Source organism: Caretta caretta, chromosome 1 (genome assembly GCF_965140235.1).
Source record: "Caretta caretta isolate rCarCar2 chromosome 1, rCarCar1.hap1, whole genome shotgun sequence".
In the NCBI taxonomy this organism is placed as follows: Eukaryota; Metazoa; Chordata; order Testudines; family Cheloniidae; genus Caretta; species Caretta caretta.
Genome location: NC_134206.1, coordinates 240,559,241 through 240,573,868, shown reverse-complemented (window position 1 = coordinate 240,573,868; position 14,628 = coordinate 240,559,241). Strand labels below are relative to the sequence as shown.

General features: G+C 43.2%; 1 protein-coding gene across 1 annotated transcript in view; it reads left to right on the top strand.

Annotated features, from left to right (window-relative positions):
* Positions 1-3,159: 3,159 nt before the first annotated feature.
* Positions 3,160-14,628, top strand: part of LOC125630451 (perilipin-3-like) — a 28,178-nt gene continuing 16,709 nt past the window's right edge. The window contains exon 1 of the mRNA XM_075125640.1: positions 3,160-3,256. Coding sequence (XP_074981741.1) covers positions 3,160-3,256 — 97 coding nt within the window. The remainder of the gene's footprint in view (positions 3,257-14,628) is intronic.

The window sequence follows — 14,628 nt, the reverse complement described above, 5'->3', positions numbered from 1 at the left end:
GGGGTCCTGCATGTTGTGTACTGGAGTAACTAGCAAGTGGGCCTCAGGATAAATGCCTTGGCCTGTCCAGAAGTTTGGATGGGCATTTTGGACCATGTGATGGTTGCTCCATCACTAGTCATTATTGTTAAGTGCCCGATTCCTAGCAATGATCCAGAAGTCAAAGGCTCACTAACCCATTACCAATCACCTTGAGTCACCCAAATTTGTTTCAGAGAATACATTATTATTATGCTTTTTATTCTATGGCATTTGCCCACCACCTGATGAGATAGCTGTCACTGATATACATTTTCTGTCATTAGATAAACCATTTAAAATAACCAAAATGCTATGGAAATGTTATTGTTGAGAATGTTCTAAATTAAAATGATTTGGTTTTGTGTTAAGGAAATCCAATTGCCTTTTGTCATATTTAGAAACTGAATAGGCAATTGGCTAGGGTTCCTCATTTCAGGCATTCACATGGCTCTGGAAAGAATTCCACTACAAGATGATGCCCAGTCAGAAGACTCTGGTGCACTGTGAACCAATCCCCAGAGTGCAGGCTGTCTACCCAGAAGAGTGTGTGCTGGGACTCGACCCCCAGAAGTGCAGGTGGTGGGAGAAGACAAGTTGTACCTGGCTGGGACAAATGCTCTGTTGTGGCCTGACATCTGGGGATGGGAAAGAGGGAGAAGTCATGGGAAGGAGCACTAGATAAGTCCCCATATATTCTGAATCAATCTAAGATCTTTGGTCTCTTTGGCTCTCCAGTGCAACAAAAATGGAGATTTGGTGACCGCTTCAGTTAAGTTTAAACCTGGAGATCTTTACTGCATTAACATGAAAATTCATAATAAAATCAGCTCAGTATTCTTTTTCTAGGTTAGTCTGGTGTTATGTAATTTGCTTCATGCTGTCCCCATGTTTTCCAGTTTTTAATGTGCTGCAGAATCATTTAACACACAACCATATAGTAGAGGTTGCCAGGAAAGGATGTTGGTGATTTTTCACATTTGGGTAAGAGACAACTGGGTGTTGGAACCTCAGAAGGTTTGGGGGCAGGGAGTGTGGATTGTGGGATAAGTATATTATATGGAATCTTTGCTGAAAAGATGAGCAGTGAAAAAGTTGAGGGTGTATTTAAATCATCATCATTAGGCTTCGAAGTTACCATTTGAGATGAATAAGGCATTTAACTCAGCCTAAACCAATAAGTCTGAGAGATCTGCAAACTCAGGCATTCAGTACTACTTCAGTTTGTGCTTGGTTCATGTTTGGATGTTCTTCTTGAAACTATAAAGGTAAAACTCACCTTTATCGATGAAATCTAAAGTTGTGTGGCCAGAAGTGGATTCTGTGGAAAATTCCCTGCCCATGAAATAGTGAGTACATTGGACTCCGGCAATAGACAGTGGCAACCAAAGGAAGGGAAATAAATGGGAATCTAGTCTATTGATGTCCACAAAATTATTTGTATAGTTTATTAGTACATCTGGAGGCACCTTTGCTTACAGATTTCACAGACACATTTTCTTGTAAATTTTCAGTAAGCTTTAAGCAGTTACCTCTTCCAAAATGGCATGCTTGTTAACAAACAATACTTTGCTTAAGATTTCACATTACTATTACCAATACTTTTCAGGGCTCTGGAATGAAAAAGCATGAGTAACAGTTAACTATTTTTTTCAAAGTAAGTCCGTGGATGTCTCTTGTAGAGAGCTCTGGCCTCGCTCCCAGTCCCATCCATCATTAAAGAGGAAAGCAGTTATGAAGTCATTTTGCTGTCATTACTGAAATTAACTGAACTGGCTAGGTTTTTGATGAGGGTAACAAAGCCAATTCTACGTCCAGCAGTGGCCCATGTGTATCTCATATTGTAATACCTCATTGAGATAGACTGCCTCCGTGTAGAAAATGCTCCCTACAGCTTTGAACTACTGGAACTTTCTCTGATAGTGTTAAGAATAAGTAATACCCCCAAACTAAACACACACACAAAAAGCCAAAATCCTCCAGACTGCGGTGGGGGGGAGGGGAGGAGGGACAAGGGAAGAACTGAGGATAATGGCATCTGAAAGTTACATCAAAGCTGAAGTCACCAAAATTAAAGTAGCAGCAACAGTGTATGGTTTTGTGATACTGGGTTGGGTTTCACTGTGAAACAGATATAATCTGTCTTTGGTATAAACTTCCTTTATTCCTAATCACTGCTCCAATTCTTTTTTTTTTTTTTTTTTTTGCAGCTACTTGGTATGCAAAAAGTCTAGCCCAAAACAAAGGGGAAGGTTAGTTTTTTCAATGAAGTATTTTATATATTAAAGGCCAATTCATTAAAAAAGTCCTACACTTTTTTAAGGGTTATACACAACTAATGCCCATCCCCTACAAAAAACTGTGGTATGCATTTTCTACGTATATTAAAAATTATTGTTTACATCTTCCTTGGAGGCATCAAGTATTGGCTATCGCTGGAGGCAAGCTGACAGATTAGATGGATCTTGAAACATGGCTATTTATTCAGGCATTTAATTATTTACTTATCATAGTAGTATCTGACTTCCACCATGACAAATCTTCTTATCTCCCTGGTTCAAGAGAAGAGTCTAGCAAGTATTGTCTGGAACCTAGATGTTCTAGATAGATCATGCTTTTTGTGGTGGTTGCATACCCTGAAATGTCCGTGATAGTCTTATGTGTAGTAATAATATTGGTGATACAAAATAACACTTAGAACTTTACATGCTCAAAGTGCTGTACAGTCATCGGGCCAGACTATCTGCTGGTATAAGGTAGCACCATTTCTTTAATGTCAACAGTCATAGAACCCCTGGGAGTTTAACTGTATTATCCCCATTTTACATTTGGAGGAAAAACTCAGACTTTCAAAATCTTGCTCAAAGTCACACAAGCCCAGCTATAGAATAGAGACAGGAACTCAGGAGTTCCTGTCTCCAACACTCTGCTCTGTCTTACCGGCCACAGTGCCTTATACATATCATGGAATGTATGTGTCTGTGCTCTGTCATTTGTTTGCTTTTCAGAAACATTCGTAAACAGAAAGAAATGCCACTGGAACTCTAGAGCCCTCCAAGAGGATGAGCTGGATGTGCAGACAGCATAAAAATGTGAATTCACTTTTGTAAACCAATGGCAAAATTCTCCTCTCAGTTCCGCATGGTGGATGTTCTCAGCTCTAATGTTTTGTCCTCCAACATGCATGAACCAGTGGCAATCCGTGATCTCAATGGGAAATCCACATGTGTAGAGACAGGTAGCATAATATTAGTCAAGACCAATTGTGTTGACTTAGGACAAGAATTTTGCCTGAATTGCTGTGGTTGGTGTAAATTCGAATCTTAAGCAATGGTGCCTGTTGAGGGGTTGGCAGGGGGGATGCCATCTCGTCCCAGGTTTTTGCACTTGCTCAAAGTTCTATAGGCAGCAGAGGTGAGTGAGGGTCATGGCCCGACAACGTTTAAGCAGTGGTCCCATATTAAACCTTTGTGGAGCTGCTCCTGTGTGATGGAGCACAGGGAAGTCAGCTAAGAACTTGATTCCTGGTGGCACCAGCTCATCTTGTGTGGGTAAGAGACTCCCCAGCCAAGGAAGACTTGGGGTCCCTTGTGGGACAAGGTGAAGGCAGATGAGCAGGGACCAGAACTGTGCTGGGGAGGCACTGGAGTTTGCCCAAGAAATATCTGAATTGGTCCCACTCTTCCAAAGAAGAAGATATGAGTGGATATGCTCTGGGGTGATAAAAGGTTAAGATAAATGTTAACCCTGCCTCACAAGATAATCAGGCTTTTATCTCTTCTGTACCTAGAGCCAAGTTCATATAGGTATTTCAGATTCTTTAGCCCAAGCCCAGAAAAAGTGACCAATCCAAAATGCCTATACAATGTTGCTTATTCAGGGGAACTGAATTTGTTTGGAGTGTGCTTATGTTGGCTTTAATTATTGTACTGCTGTGGAACTGCCAACTAATACTACCATGGTTGCAGTTTAATTTTTGTCCTTGGAAAAGCAGTAGATATATTAGATGAGTTTATAATATGATATTGCAGCAAATGACTTTACCTGAAGTAACACTTATTATACTCATGAGTCTTTACTTACTGTGAGCAGAACTGTCCAGTGCATGCACTTGCAAGGGTATAGCTGAGCATATAATTAAATCTCCATTTTCATAACACTCTGCAGTAGCTTCTGATCACGCCATCAAATATTTCTTAGGCAATCACCCTCTTGAAATTCTGAAGTTAACACCAGAGAACTTTTCCAACTGTTAAAGAGTTTTCTTGAATCAACCAGTCCCAGTTGGAAGTTTCTTATAATCCAGATTCCCAACTGTCAGTTGTTATGTTTGAATGAGTTGTTTCAAGCAATGACACAGTTCACTTCATTTACTTAGGATTAAGCAGAGGATAAATCAGTTATTTAAATGGTGGATATTTACATGAGCCAGAATAAAATGTAGTGATGGGCCAGAACCCAATCTCAGAACGGAACATCCTCAAACTGAGGAAGGACAGACTCAGAAGTAAACTGAGCAGTTCAGCCCACCTCTGATTACATTTCATCACATCACTTTTGGTTCTGTCCTGGGCACCTCTTAATGTGTCATTCCACAGAAAGGCATTTGCAGAATTTTTCCTCTTCAATCACTTTATGATCTGAAATATATGTTATTAGCGCCATTATATCTTGTTTAATGAGAATGCAAATTTGCTATTGCATTTTGCTAAGGTGTCAGCAGATTGCTCTAAAGTTTTTAAGAGTCAGTTTTCCTCTGGCATTCTGTCACTGGTATCCAGGGATTCTGAAATATTATTATTTGTCTCCCGGAAGAGCAAACATAACTCAATCCCTTCCTATTATGCTTAAATCTATAAAACCTCTTTGTCTTTTCTTCCTAGGGAGATTGCCTTAGTTTTATTTTCCTGGAGCCTATTGATCCAGATTCCTTCTATTTAACTTTATCTAAACTTTATTCTTTCCCTTTGGCTGTCATCCACTTAAACTGGTTTTTAGCTACTTTAGTCCTCTCTCTCTCTCTCAAGAGAGTAAGCATTGTCTAGCATTTAGAGCAGGCAAAAGGGTCTTGTTCTTTTCCTGGTGAGGTCACTATTTTGTTGTGAATGTGGGCAAGTCCTGTTCTGTGACTTAGTTTCTTTATTTTTTAGAATAGGAACAATATTACACCCCTGTCTCAAAGAGGTTGTGAAAGGCTTAATTCATTAATTATAATAATTAGAGACAGAAACCCCCTCCGTGGACATCTAGCCTATCTCTCTGCCCATACAAGATTCCTTTGTCTGGTCTAGTTTTAAGTGTCCCAAGCAATATTCACCAACTAATCTACATCCCAATAATTCTCAGGGTCAGATTGTTTTTCATTGTATTTTCCCCTCATTCAACTATAAAATGAGGAGTCTGATATTGATGACATTTGTAAAGCAGTTTGAAATCTACTAATGAAAAGCACCATATAAGAGTTAAGTGTTATTATAGTAACTCCGCACTTAACGTTGTAGTTATGTTCCTGAAAAATGTGACTTTATGCAAACCGATGTTAAGCTAACTCAATTTCCCCTTAAGAATTAATGTAAATGGGGGGGTTAGGTTCCAGGGAATTTTTTTTCACCAGACAAAAGACATTATGTACATAGCTGAATAATATTGTACATAGCAATGAATGATTGTAAAGTTTGGTTGAGGTGGTGGAGTAAGAGGGTGGGATATTTCCCAGGGAATGCCTTGCTGCTAAATGATGAACTAACACTCAGCTGAGCCCTCAAGGGTTAATACGCTGTTGTTAATGTAGCCTCATACTCTCCTCCTTCGTGCCTCAGTCCATGCTGCCTTGTAAACACAATAGATGCAGGGCAGTAGCTGCAAACACTTCCCGGCAAAAACTGAACATGATGAGCCCATGCTATCCAGCTGGAGCACACCACTCCCTCCTCCTGACAGCACATGCACGGCTGCACAGGTGCTGACTTTCCAAAGTGCTGGGGGGTGGGTGCGTGAGTGAGAGAGAGAGGTGCATTGCCCCTCTAAGTACGCTGACCCCTGTTCAAGTACATTGCCCTTTTAAGAAGATCAGACAATTCAGACAGAAAGCAACAGCTTCTAGAAAGCTCTCCGCCCCCCTTCTTGAGTGTGGAGGTGGGGGCAGGAACAGGGGGACATCCTGATAGGGTGACCAGACAGCAAGTGTGAAAAATCAGGATGGGGGTGGGGGGTAATAGGCACCTATATAAAACAAAGCCCCAAATATGGGGACTGTCCCTATAAAATTGGGACTTCTGGTGACCCTACATCCTGATATCAGCATCTCTCCCCCAGCAAGCAGGAGGCTCCCGGGAGCAGCTCCAAGGCCGAGGGCAGGACTGGAGCAGCACAGCGGGGGGGAGGGACACCTGAACTGCTGCTGGGCAGCTGCTGAGCCACATACCTTACAGGGAATTTAGGGCAGCTGATTTTGGGGGGGCTATTGGTCTCCTCAGTTCTAATCCCCACGAGGAGGAGCTGCTCTTCCAGAGAATCCTGCAAGCCGTGGACAAAGCAGGCAGCTGCCAAACCATGGTATAAGGGAGCATTGCGCAACTTTAAACGAGCATGTTCCCTAATAGGTCAGCAACGTAACAAAGAAACAACGTTAACCGGGATGAGGTTAAGTGAGGAGTTACTGTATTATTTTATTATTATTCCAACCCATGGTTCCTGTGCTCTATACATAGTGGCATCCTTAACTCCATATTAGGCCACTGGTTCAGTACTGTCTCAGGCCCCAAATGTACAATGTGCTCTGCATAGGTGGACCTCTTGTTGTGCATGAATGCCTACTGAATTTAAGGGGGCTGCACCCACATAGGAATCATTGCAGGATTGAGGAGTGAAAAGTGCTCACTAATGAATTACCAATGTCACCAGTTCTCCTAAAATTTGACAGCACTATTTCATGAAGACATGCTGCTTTGCTGCCACAAGGAAGTTTTTCTCCTAGTTGAACTCTTGTTACAGGTGGTCTCCAAAGAACGAGTTTAGATATTTTGCTATATGCAGTTCTGTACTGTTGCTTTTACAGTGTATTCTATACTTGGGTCCCAGTCCTGCTCCCCCTGTCTTCCCATGGAAGCTGGCCTTCGGAAAGAACATTTAGAAGTAACGCTTTCTTTAAGCTTTGAGATTTAATAGACTGGACAGCCAATAAAATTCTGGAATACTTGAAGGTCACAACACAAGAATGCAGCTGGAGCACACCACTACATTTTGGAGAGATAACATTGTAGGAACCATTCAAAGTGCTAATTGCTCTGATTCTCTCAGAGAGTATTTGTAAACAACGCAAAACTAAACCAAACTATGAGAACAGGTGTCTTTTCTTGAGAAGCTGATTGGGGCAAGAATGTAAACTGATGAACACTGTTTGTTATCTTTGTTTTAAGCAATTGGTCTTGTTTTTCCAATGCACTTCAAACAGAATAGTTTTAGTACTTCATTAGGTTTTGAGTAACATTTTGGCTGTCAGGATAACTGGAATAAATGATTTGCCTTGCCCTATCCTAGCTTATTCTTCTCTGTTTCAAGCCATAGAAAATAAAAACCTCTAGTGACTCAGTAAATTTTTGGAGCGAGCATTTTGACACACGCAGAGTTGCAAACTTTGTATCTTTTGTAAGACTGATCTTTCTTCTTAAAGATATTCAGAATGTTAAGCTATTTCAGGGCTAGTTTCACAGCCTTGGCAAAAGCTATCAGGGGCATGGCCACTGTTAACTATACATAAAAAGAAGCAAAGGAAAACTACTGCGGTACCCTTTTAGTGACATTTTAGGGGTTTCAGAGTAACAGCCGTGTTAGTCTGTATTCGCAAAAAGAAAAGGAGTACTTGTGGCACCTTAGAGACTAACCAATTTATTTGAGCATGAGCTTTCGTGAGCTACAGCTCACTTCATCGGATGCATACCGTGGAAACTGTAGCAGACTTTATATATACACAGAGAATATGAAACAATACCTCCTCCCACCCCACTGTCCTGCTGGTAATAGCTTATCTAAAGTGATCATCAGGTGGGCCATTTCCAGCACAAATCCAGGTTTTCTCACCCTCCACCCCCCACACAAATTCACTCTCCTGCTGGTGCTAGCCCATCCAAAGTGACAACTCTTTACATAATCAAGTCGGGCTATTTCCTGCACAAATCCAGGTTTTCTCACATCCACCCCCACCCCCATACACACACAAACTCACTCTCCTGCTGGTAATAGCTCATCTAAACTGACCACTCTCCAAGTTTAAATCCAAGTTAAACCAGAACATCTGGGGGGAGGGGTTAGAAAAAAACAAGAGGAAACAGGCTACCTTGCATAATGACTTAGCCACTCCCAGTCTCTATTTAAGCCTAAATTAATAGTATCCACAGAAAGAGGGATTCTAGATGGACTCCTCCTGAAGGTCGAAACAGCAGACTGGACTTCTACATAGAGTGCTTCCGCCGACGTGCACGGGCTGAAATTGTGGAAAAGCAGCATCATTTGCCCCATAACCTCAGCCATGCGGAACGCAATGCCATCCACAGCCTCAGAAACAACTCTGACATCATAATCAAAAAGGCTGACAAAGGAGGTGCTGTTGTCATCATGAATAGGTCGGAATATGAACAAGAGGCTGCTCGGCAGCTCTCCAACACGAGTTTCTACAAGCCATTACCCTATGATCCCACTGAGAGTTACCAAAAGCAACTACAGCATTTGCTCAAGAAACTCCCTGAAAAAGCACAAGATCAAATCCGCACAGACACACCCCTGGAACCCCGACCTGGGATATTCTATCTACTACCCAAGATCCATAAACCTGGAAATCCTGGGCGCCCCATCATCTCAGGCATTGGCACCCTGACAGCAGGATTGTCTGGCTATGTAGACTCCCTCCTCAGGCCCTACGCTACCAGCACTCCCAGCTACCTTCGAGACACCACTGACTTCCTGAGGAAACTTCAATCCATCGGTGATCTTCCTGATAACACCATCCTGGCTACTATGGATGTAGAAGCCCTCTACACCAACATTCCACACAAAGATGGACTACAAGCCGTCAAGAACACTATCCCCGATAATGTCACGGCTAACCTGGTGGCTGAACTTTGTGACTTTGTCCTTACCCATAACTATTTCACATTTGGGGACAATGTATACCTTCAGATCAGCGGCACTGCTATGGGTACCCGCATGGCCCCACAGTATGCCAACATTTTTATGGCTGATTTAGAACAACGCTTCCTCAGCTCTCGTCCCCTAAAGCCCCTACTCTACTTGCGCTATATTGATGACATCTTCATCATCTGGACCCATGGAAAAGAAGCCCTTGAGGAATTCCACCATGATTTCAACAATTTCCATCCCACCACCAACCTCAGCCTGGTCCAGTCCACACAAGAGATCCACTTCCTGGACACTACAGTGCTAATAAACAATGGCCACATAAACACCACCCTATACCGGAAACCTACTGACCGCTATTCCTACCTGCATGCCTCCAGCTTTCACCCTGACCACACCACACGATCCATCGTCTACAGCCAAGCTCTGCGATACAACCGCATTTGCTCCAACCCCTCAGACAGAGACAAACACCTACAAGATCTCTGTCAAGCTTTCTTACAACTACAATACCCACCTGCAGAAGTAAAGAAACAGATTGATAGAGCCAGAAGAGTTCCCAGAAGTTACCTACTACAGGACAGGCCTAACAAAGAAAATAACAGAACGCCACTAGCGGTCACCTTCAGCCCCCAACTAAAACCCCTCCAACGCATTATTAAGGATCTACAACCTATCCTAAAGGATGACCCAACACTCTCACAAGTCTTGGGAGACAGGCCAGTCCTTGCCTACAGACAGCCCCGCAACCTGAAGCAAATACTCACCAACAACCACATACCACACAACAGAACCACTAACCCAGGAACTTATCCTTGCAACAAAGCCCGTTGCCAATTGTGCCCACATATCTATTCAGGGGACACCATCACAGGGCCTAATAACATCAGCCACACTATCAGAGACTCGTTCACCTGCACATCCACCAATGTGATATATGCCATCATGTGCCAGCAATGCCCCTCTGCCATGTACATTGGTCAAACTGGACAGTCTCTACGTAAAAGAATAAATGGACACAAATCAGATGTCAAGAATTATAACATTCATAAACCAGTCGGAGAACACTTCAATCTCTCTGGTCACGCAATCACAGACATGAAGGTCGCTATCTTAAAACAAAAAAACTTCAAATCCAGACTCCAGCGAGAAACTGCTGAATTGGAATTCATTTGCAAATTGGATACTATTAATTTAGGCTTAAATAGAGACTGGGAGTGGCTAAGTCATTATGCAAGGTAGCCTGTTTCCTCTTGTTTTTTTCTAACTCCCCCCCCCCCCCCCCCCCGATGTTCTGGTTTAACTTGGATTTAAACTTGGAGAGTGGTCAGTTTAGATGAGCTATTACCAGCAGGAGAGTGAGTTTGTGTGTGTATGGGGGTGGGGGGGATGTGAGAAAACCTGGATTTGTGCAGGGAATAGCCCGACTTGATTATATAAAGAGTTGTCACTTTGGATGGGCTAGCACCAGCAGGAGAGTGAATTTGTGTGGGGGGGTGGAGGGTGAGAAAACCTGGATTTGTGCTGGAAATGGCCCACCTGATGATCACTTTAGATAAGCTATTACCAGCAGGACAGTGGGGTGGGAGGAGGTATTGTTTCATATTCTCTGTGTATATATAAAGTCTGCTGCAGTTTCCACGGTATGCATCCGATGAAGTGAGCTGTAGCTCACGAAAGCTCATGCTCAAATAAATTGGTTAGTCTCTAAGGTGCCACAAGTACTCCTTTTCATTTTAGGGGTTGAATGTCAAAATAAATACTACTGTTTTTACATCTGATGCTCTGAATCCAAACATCCCCCAAACTAGTACCAGAGTTTTGCATTTAATTAAAAACTAAAGAACTGAATGTGGATGGAGAGGGAAGAAACCTCTTATTCCTAGGGGTGAGGGCATTGGTGGGAAAGATTACACTATCACATACCAATCTCTGTGCTGTTCTGTGGCTAAACAGCGGATGTCTGCCCCTATGGCTGTCAGGATGACATCTTTAATCAAAATTAAGTATACACTTTGCAATGTTCAACTTACATTCTTCATACAATGCACAATTAGCCCAGGAAACTTGTTACCACTAGCACTGGTCAGAAATTTTCCAGTGAAACTGCCAGTGAGCTGGGAAATCTGATGCCCTAGTCATGCTGGGTTCACATGCACAACATCCTTAGTTCCTAGGCAGTGGTAAAGTGGATAAGAGTTATTAGCGAGTCAGTAGGCCTTGGGAAAGTTCTGGATGATTCTTCTTGTGTTAGTTCTCCACAAAGTGAGCAGTGGTGAACACCACTGGGCAGCTGGGGCCCATGCCAGGGGCCCTGACCAATTGGGGTGCCCCGGAAAAATGGGCGCCCTCACACCCTGACGCACTCCACCCGCCCAGCGCTCCAGCCAGGGAGAGGGGTCTGGGCATGGGGGCTTGCCCTGCTCCACCCATGCGGCACACCAACCGGGGAGCGGGGTTAGGGATGTGGGGATTTGCCTCACTCCACCTGCCTGCCTGGCACTCTTGATGGGGAGCGGGTCGGGGGGCAGGTAGGCAGAGCAGGGAAAGCCCCTGCATCCTGCCCCCACTCCCCGGCTGGAGCGTTGGGCAGGTGGAAAAGGGTAAGCCCCGACCCCATTTCCCCAGTTGGAGTGCCAGGAGGCGGGGGGGAAAGACAACCACTTCCTCTGGCCTGTGGCCCCACAAAACCCTAATCTTTCCCTGAAGGTTAGAAACACCCCTTCCTTCTCTGGTCTCTGCTACATATCATAAACAGGCTACACATATATCAGTTCAAACTTGCTGTTATCATAGGACACCGAGTATGATCAGATACAAATTGAAATTCACAAATTGACACAGACATCATTCCCAAACTGTCACAATATATACCCTCACGCTTCAGGTCATAAAACAACCTCTAACTATTGGGGACTAGGAAGAAACTTTCCCTAGGGTCAGACTATGTCGTAACTACCTACTACAGAGTTTCTTGCACCTTCCACTGAAGCACCTGGTGTTAAGCACTGCTGGTGAGAGCACACTGGACATTATAGACCACTAGTCTGGTCCACTGTGGCAGCTTCTAGCTTCCCATGTTTATTTCTTTAGAGAACTCTCACTCTGCTGTTTTTCCAAATCACTACATATGACTTAAAATAAATAATGGTGGAGAACAGCCACTAGCTCCATAGAGCACACCCAGACATGCACACAAAAGACATGTTAGATGACTGTCCCTTTGAGGTCCATAGAGAAGGGCTGTCCCTGTTTTCCAGACCCTACAGTTATTGACTGGAAGGGGGTAAAAGGCCAAGGGGCCTCCTCCTGAAAGACCTCTCGTGAGAGGTGGGATGGGCTGTGATTCATAGATAGGCGAAAGGGAATGGTTGGACCTTTAAGAGAGGGAGAGGGAGAGGGAGTGGGGAGATCCATATATTAATTTCCCCATAACAATAAAAGGTTAAGATTTGAGTTCTGCATAAGGGGTCGAGTAGGACTGGGTAATCTTTTGTTTGAACAAGTTTGCCCATTCTTAATCACTGTGCATTTATTCTCACACCTCTTTGGAGAAACAGATGTTCCCCAGGGAGTCATGCAATCTGCTTCATTTACTTGAAACCTTCACCTACCGGTGAACCACTTTATCAGCTAGAGCTTGGCATTGCCAGTAATGTAATGCCATTCAAAAGCACACAATAACATTCAGTTATTTTTTTAAAGGAAGAGAAATTGTGTTCCACTTAGCATTTTCACTTAGCTCTAATTGCTTTTTATTAGTTTGTCTTGGATGGTTAACTTTTCTTTTCTGCTGCCAAGTCCATCTTGGTGTATTTTAATATAAGGTGGTTGTGTTTTTCCCCTCTTTTTTTTTTCCCCCAAAAGACAAAGTGGATGACTCAGAGCTAACTGTGGGCTGCAGATTGAGCCATGAAACATTATGATGCTCTGAATCACGTTGACGGGGACATGGATACCATTTGATCTTTTCAGGGTACTGGGATGTGCCTATTGGCCTGATAACAAAACCTGGGAAGCTGACCTTGCTTAGGGACTGTACTGCCACTGAGTTCTACAGTACTTGTTAAATCGCTTTATTAATAAAACAGTAGAACTTTTGACAGTTGAAGGCTTAAAGACATACTGTACACCTTGCCACAGAGCATTTACATGAGTCATTCACTGACTCTGCTGTTCAGTTTGAAGTGGAATAAACTTTCACAAAGAAAACAAAAAGGACGTTGTAATCAGTGGTATTTAGACCCAGTAGTAGGTAGTTGTTTCATGCTGGTTTACCTACCCATAGCCCCACATCTCCTCAGCCCATTTGTACAGAGGGGTGATATTTAACCTTTTCTACACTATGAACATTTTAAAATGAACACTAGATGAGATTTAAAACTGGCCCTTTCTGTCAGAATAATGGTATTAACCCCAGTTTGCCTCCAAAGCCCCACAATGCAATTTAAATGGGATATAGCAGCTGTTGGCAAACTTCTCAGGAGCAAGACCCTCTTGTGAACATCTACCAGCTTCCCTCACTCTTTGTTCAGCAATTATAGTGCTTGCTTACACCAAGGAAAAGATAACATTAGGACAGTATTAAGAAGACAAGGTCAACTCCGCTTAGTGCAATGAGAACATGCTGCTTGATTATATCCCACTTTGGTTGTGGATCTGAGCTGTTTGCTTCCTTTCTCTACTAGTCGGACTATATGTCCATTCTCCTCAGCACCTAGCACTCTCACTGCTGTAACATCACCAGATCACTTCCCAGTTTGCATCAGACCTCCTGCTACCCCTTCCGGTTTTACTTTCATCAGCAACATTGATCCTAGTTGAATTTATACCAAAGCAACAGATGCTGGTGCTTCATGTAGATTGAGGTTTTGCATAAGGCTAGCTAACATCTCTGGAGACACTCCAAGAGCTCGACATGGGGTTACAGGAGGAAGTGCCACTGCTCAAAGACTGAGAAGGTTTGAGCCATGTGACAGAAGAAGCCCTGCAGACGTTGGAAGTTCTCTGTGAGGCACAGTGACAGGACAATGGGCTATGATATTCTTCACTGGGCTTAGTGTCCACATCCCAAAAATCTTGGCACTAATGGTCATCATTGACAGTCTCCACTGGGAAACCAAGGGCTAAACTTTCATCCCACTGAAGATGACCAGAAGGGCAAGAAGAGGCTGCCCTGAGGACAGCAGACCTGAAGGGGGGTTAATGACCATTGAGAATCCCAACCAGGAAACTTTCAAGATAAGGGAATTTCTGGGATCTGTTGGTGCTTGGAAACACAAGGGGAGGTGTGGGAACCTCCAAAACTCAGCCTCATGAACCTTTGAATGAATCTGGTCAGATTTTCAGTGTCAGTAAATAAACCAGGTACATTTAATCTGATGTGAGTTTATTACAAAAGTTTTGTACAGCTCTGGGCCTGAGCTTACATGATGTATTAGCGAAAAGTATATAGAGTCAGTAAATCCAGATGTGTGA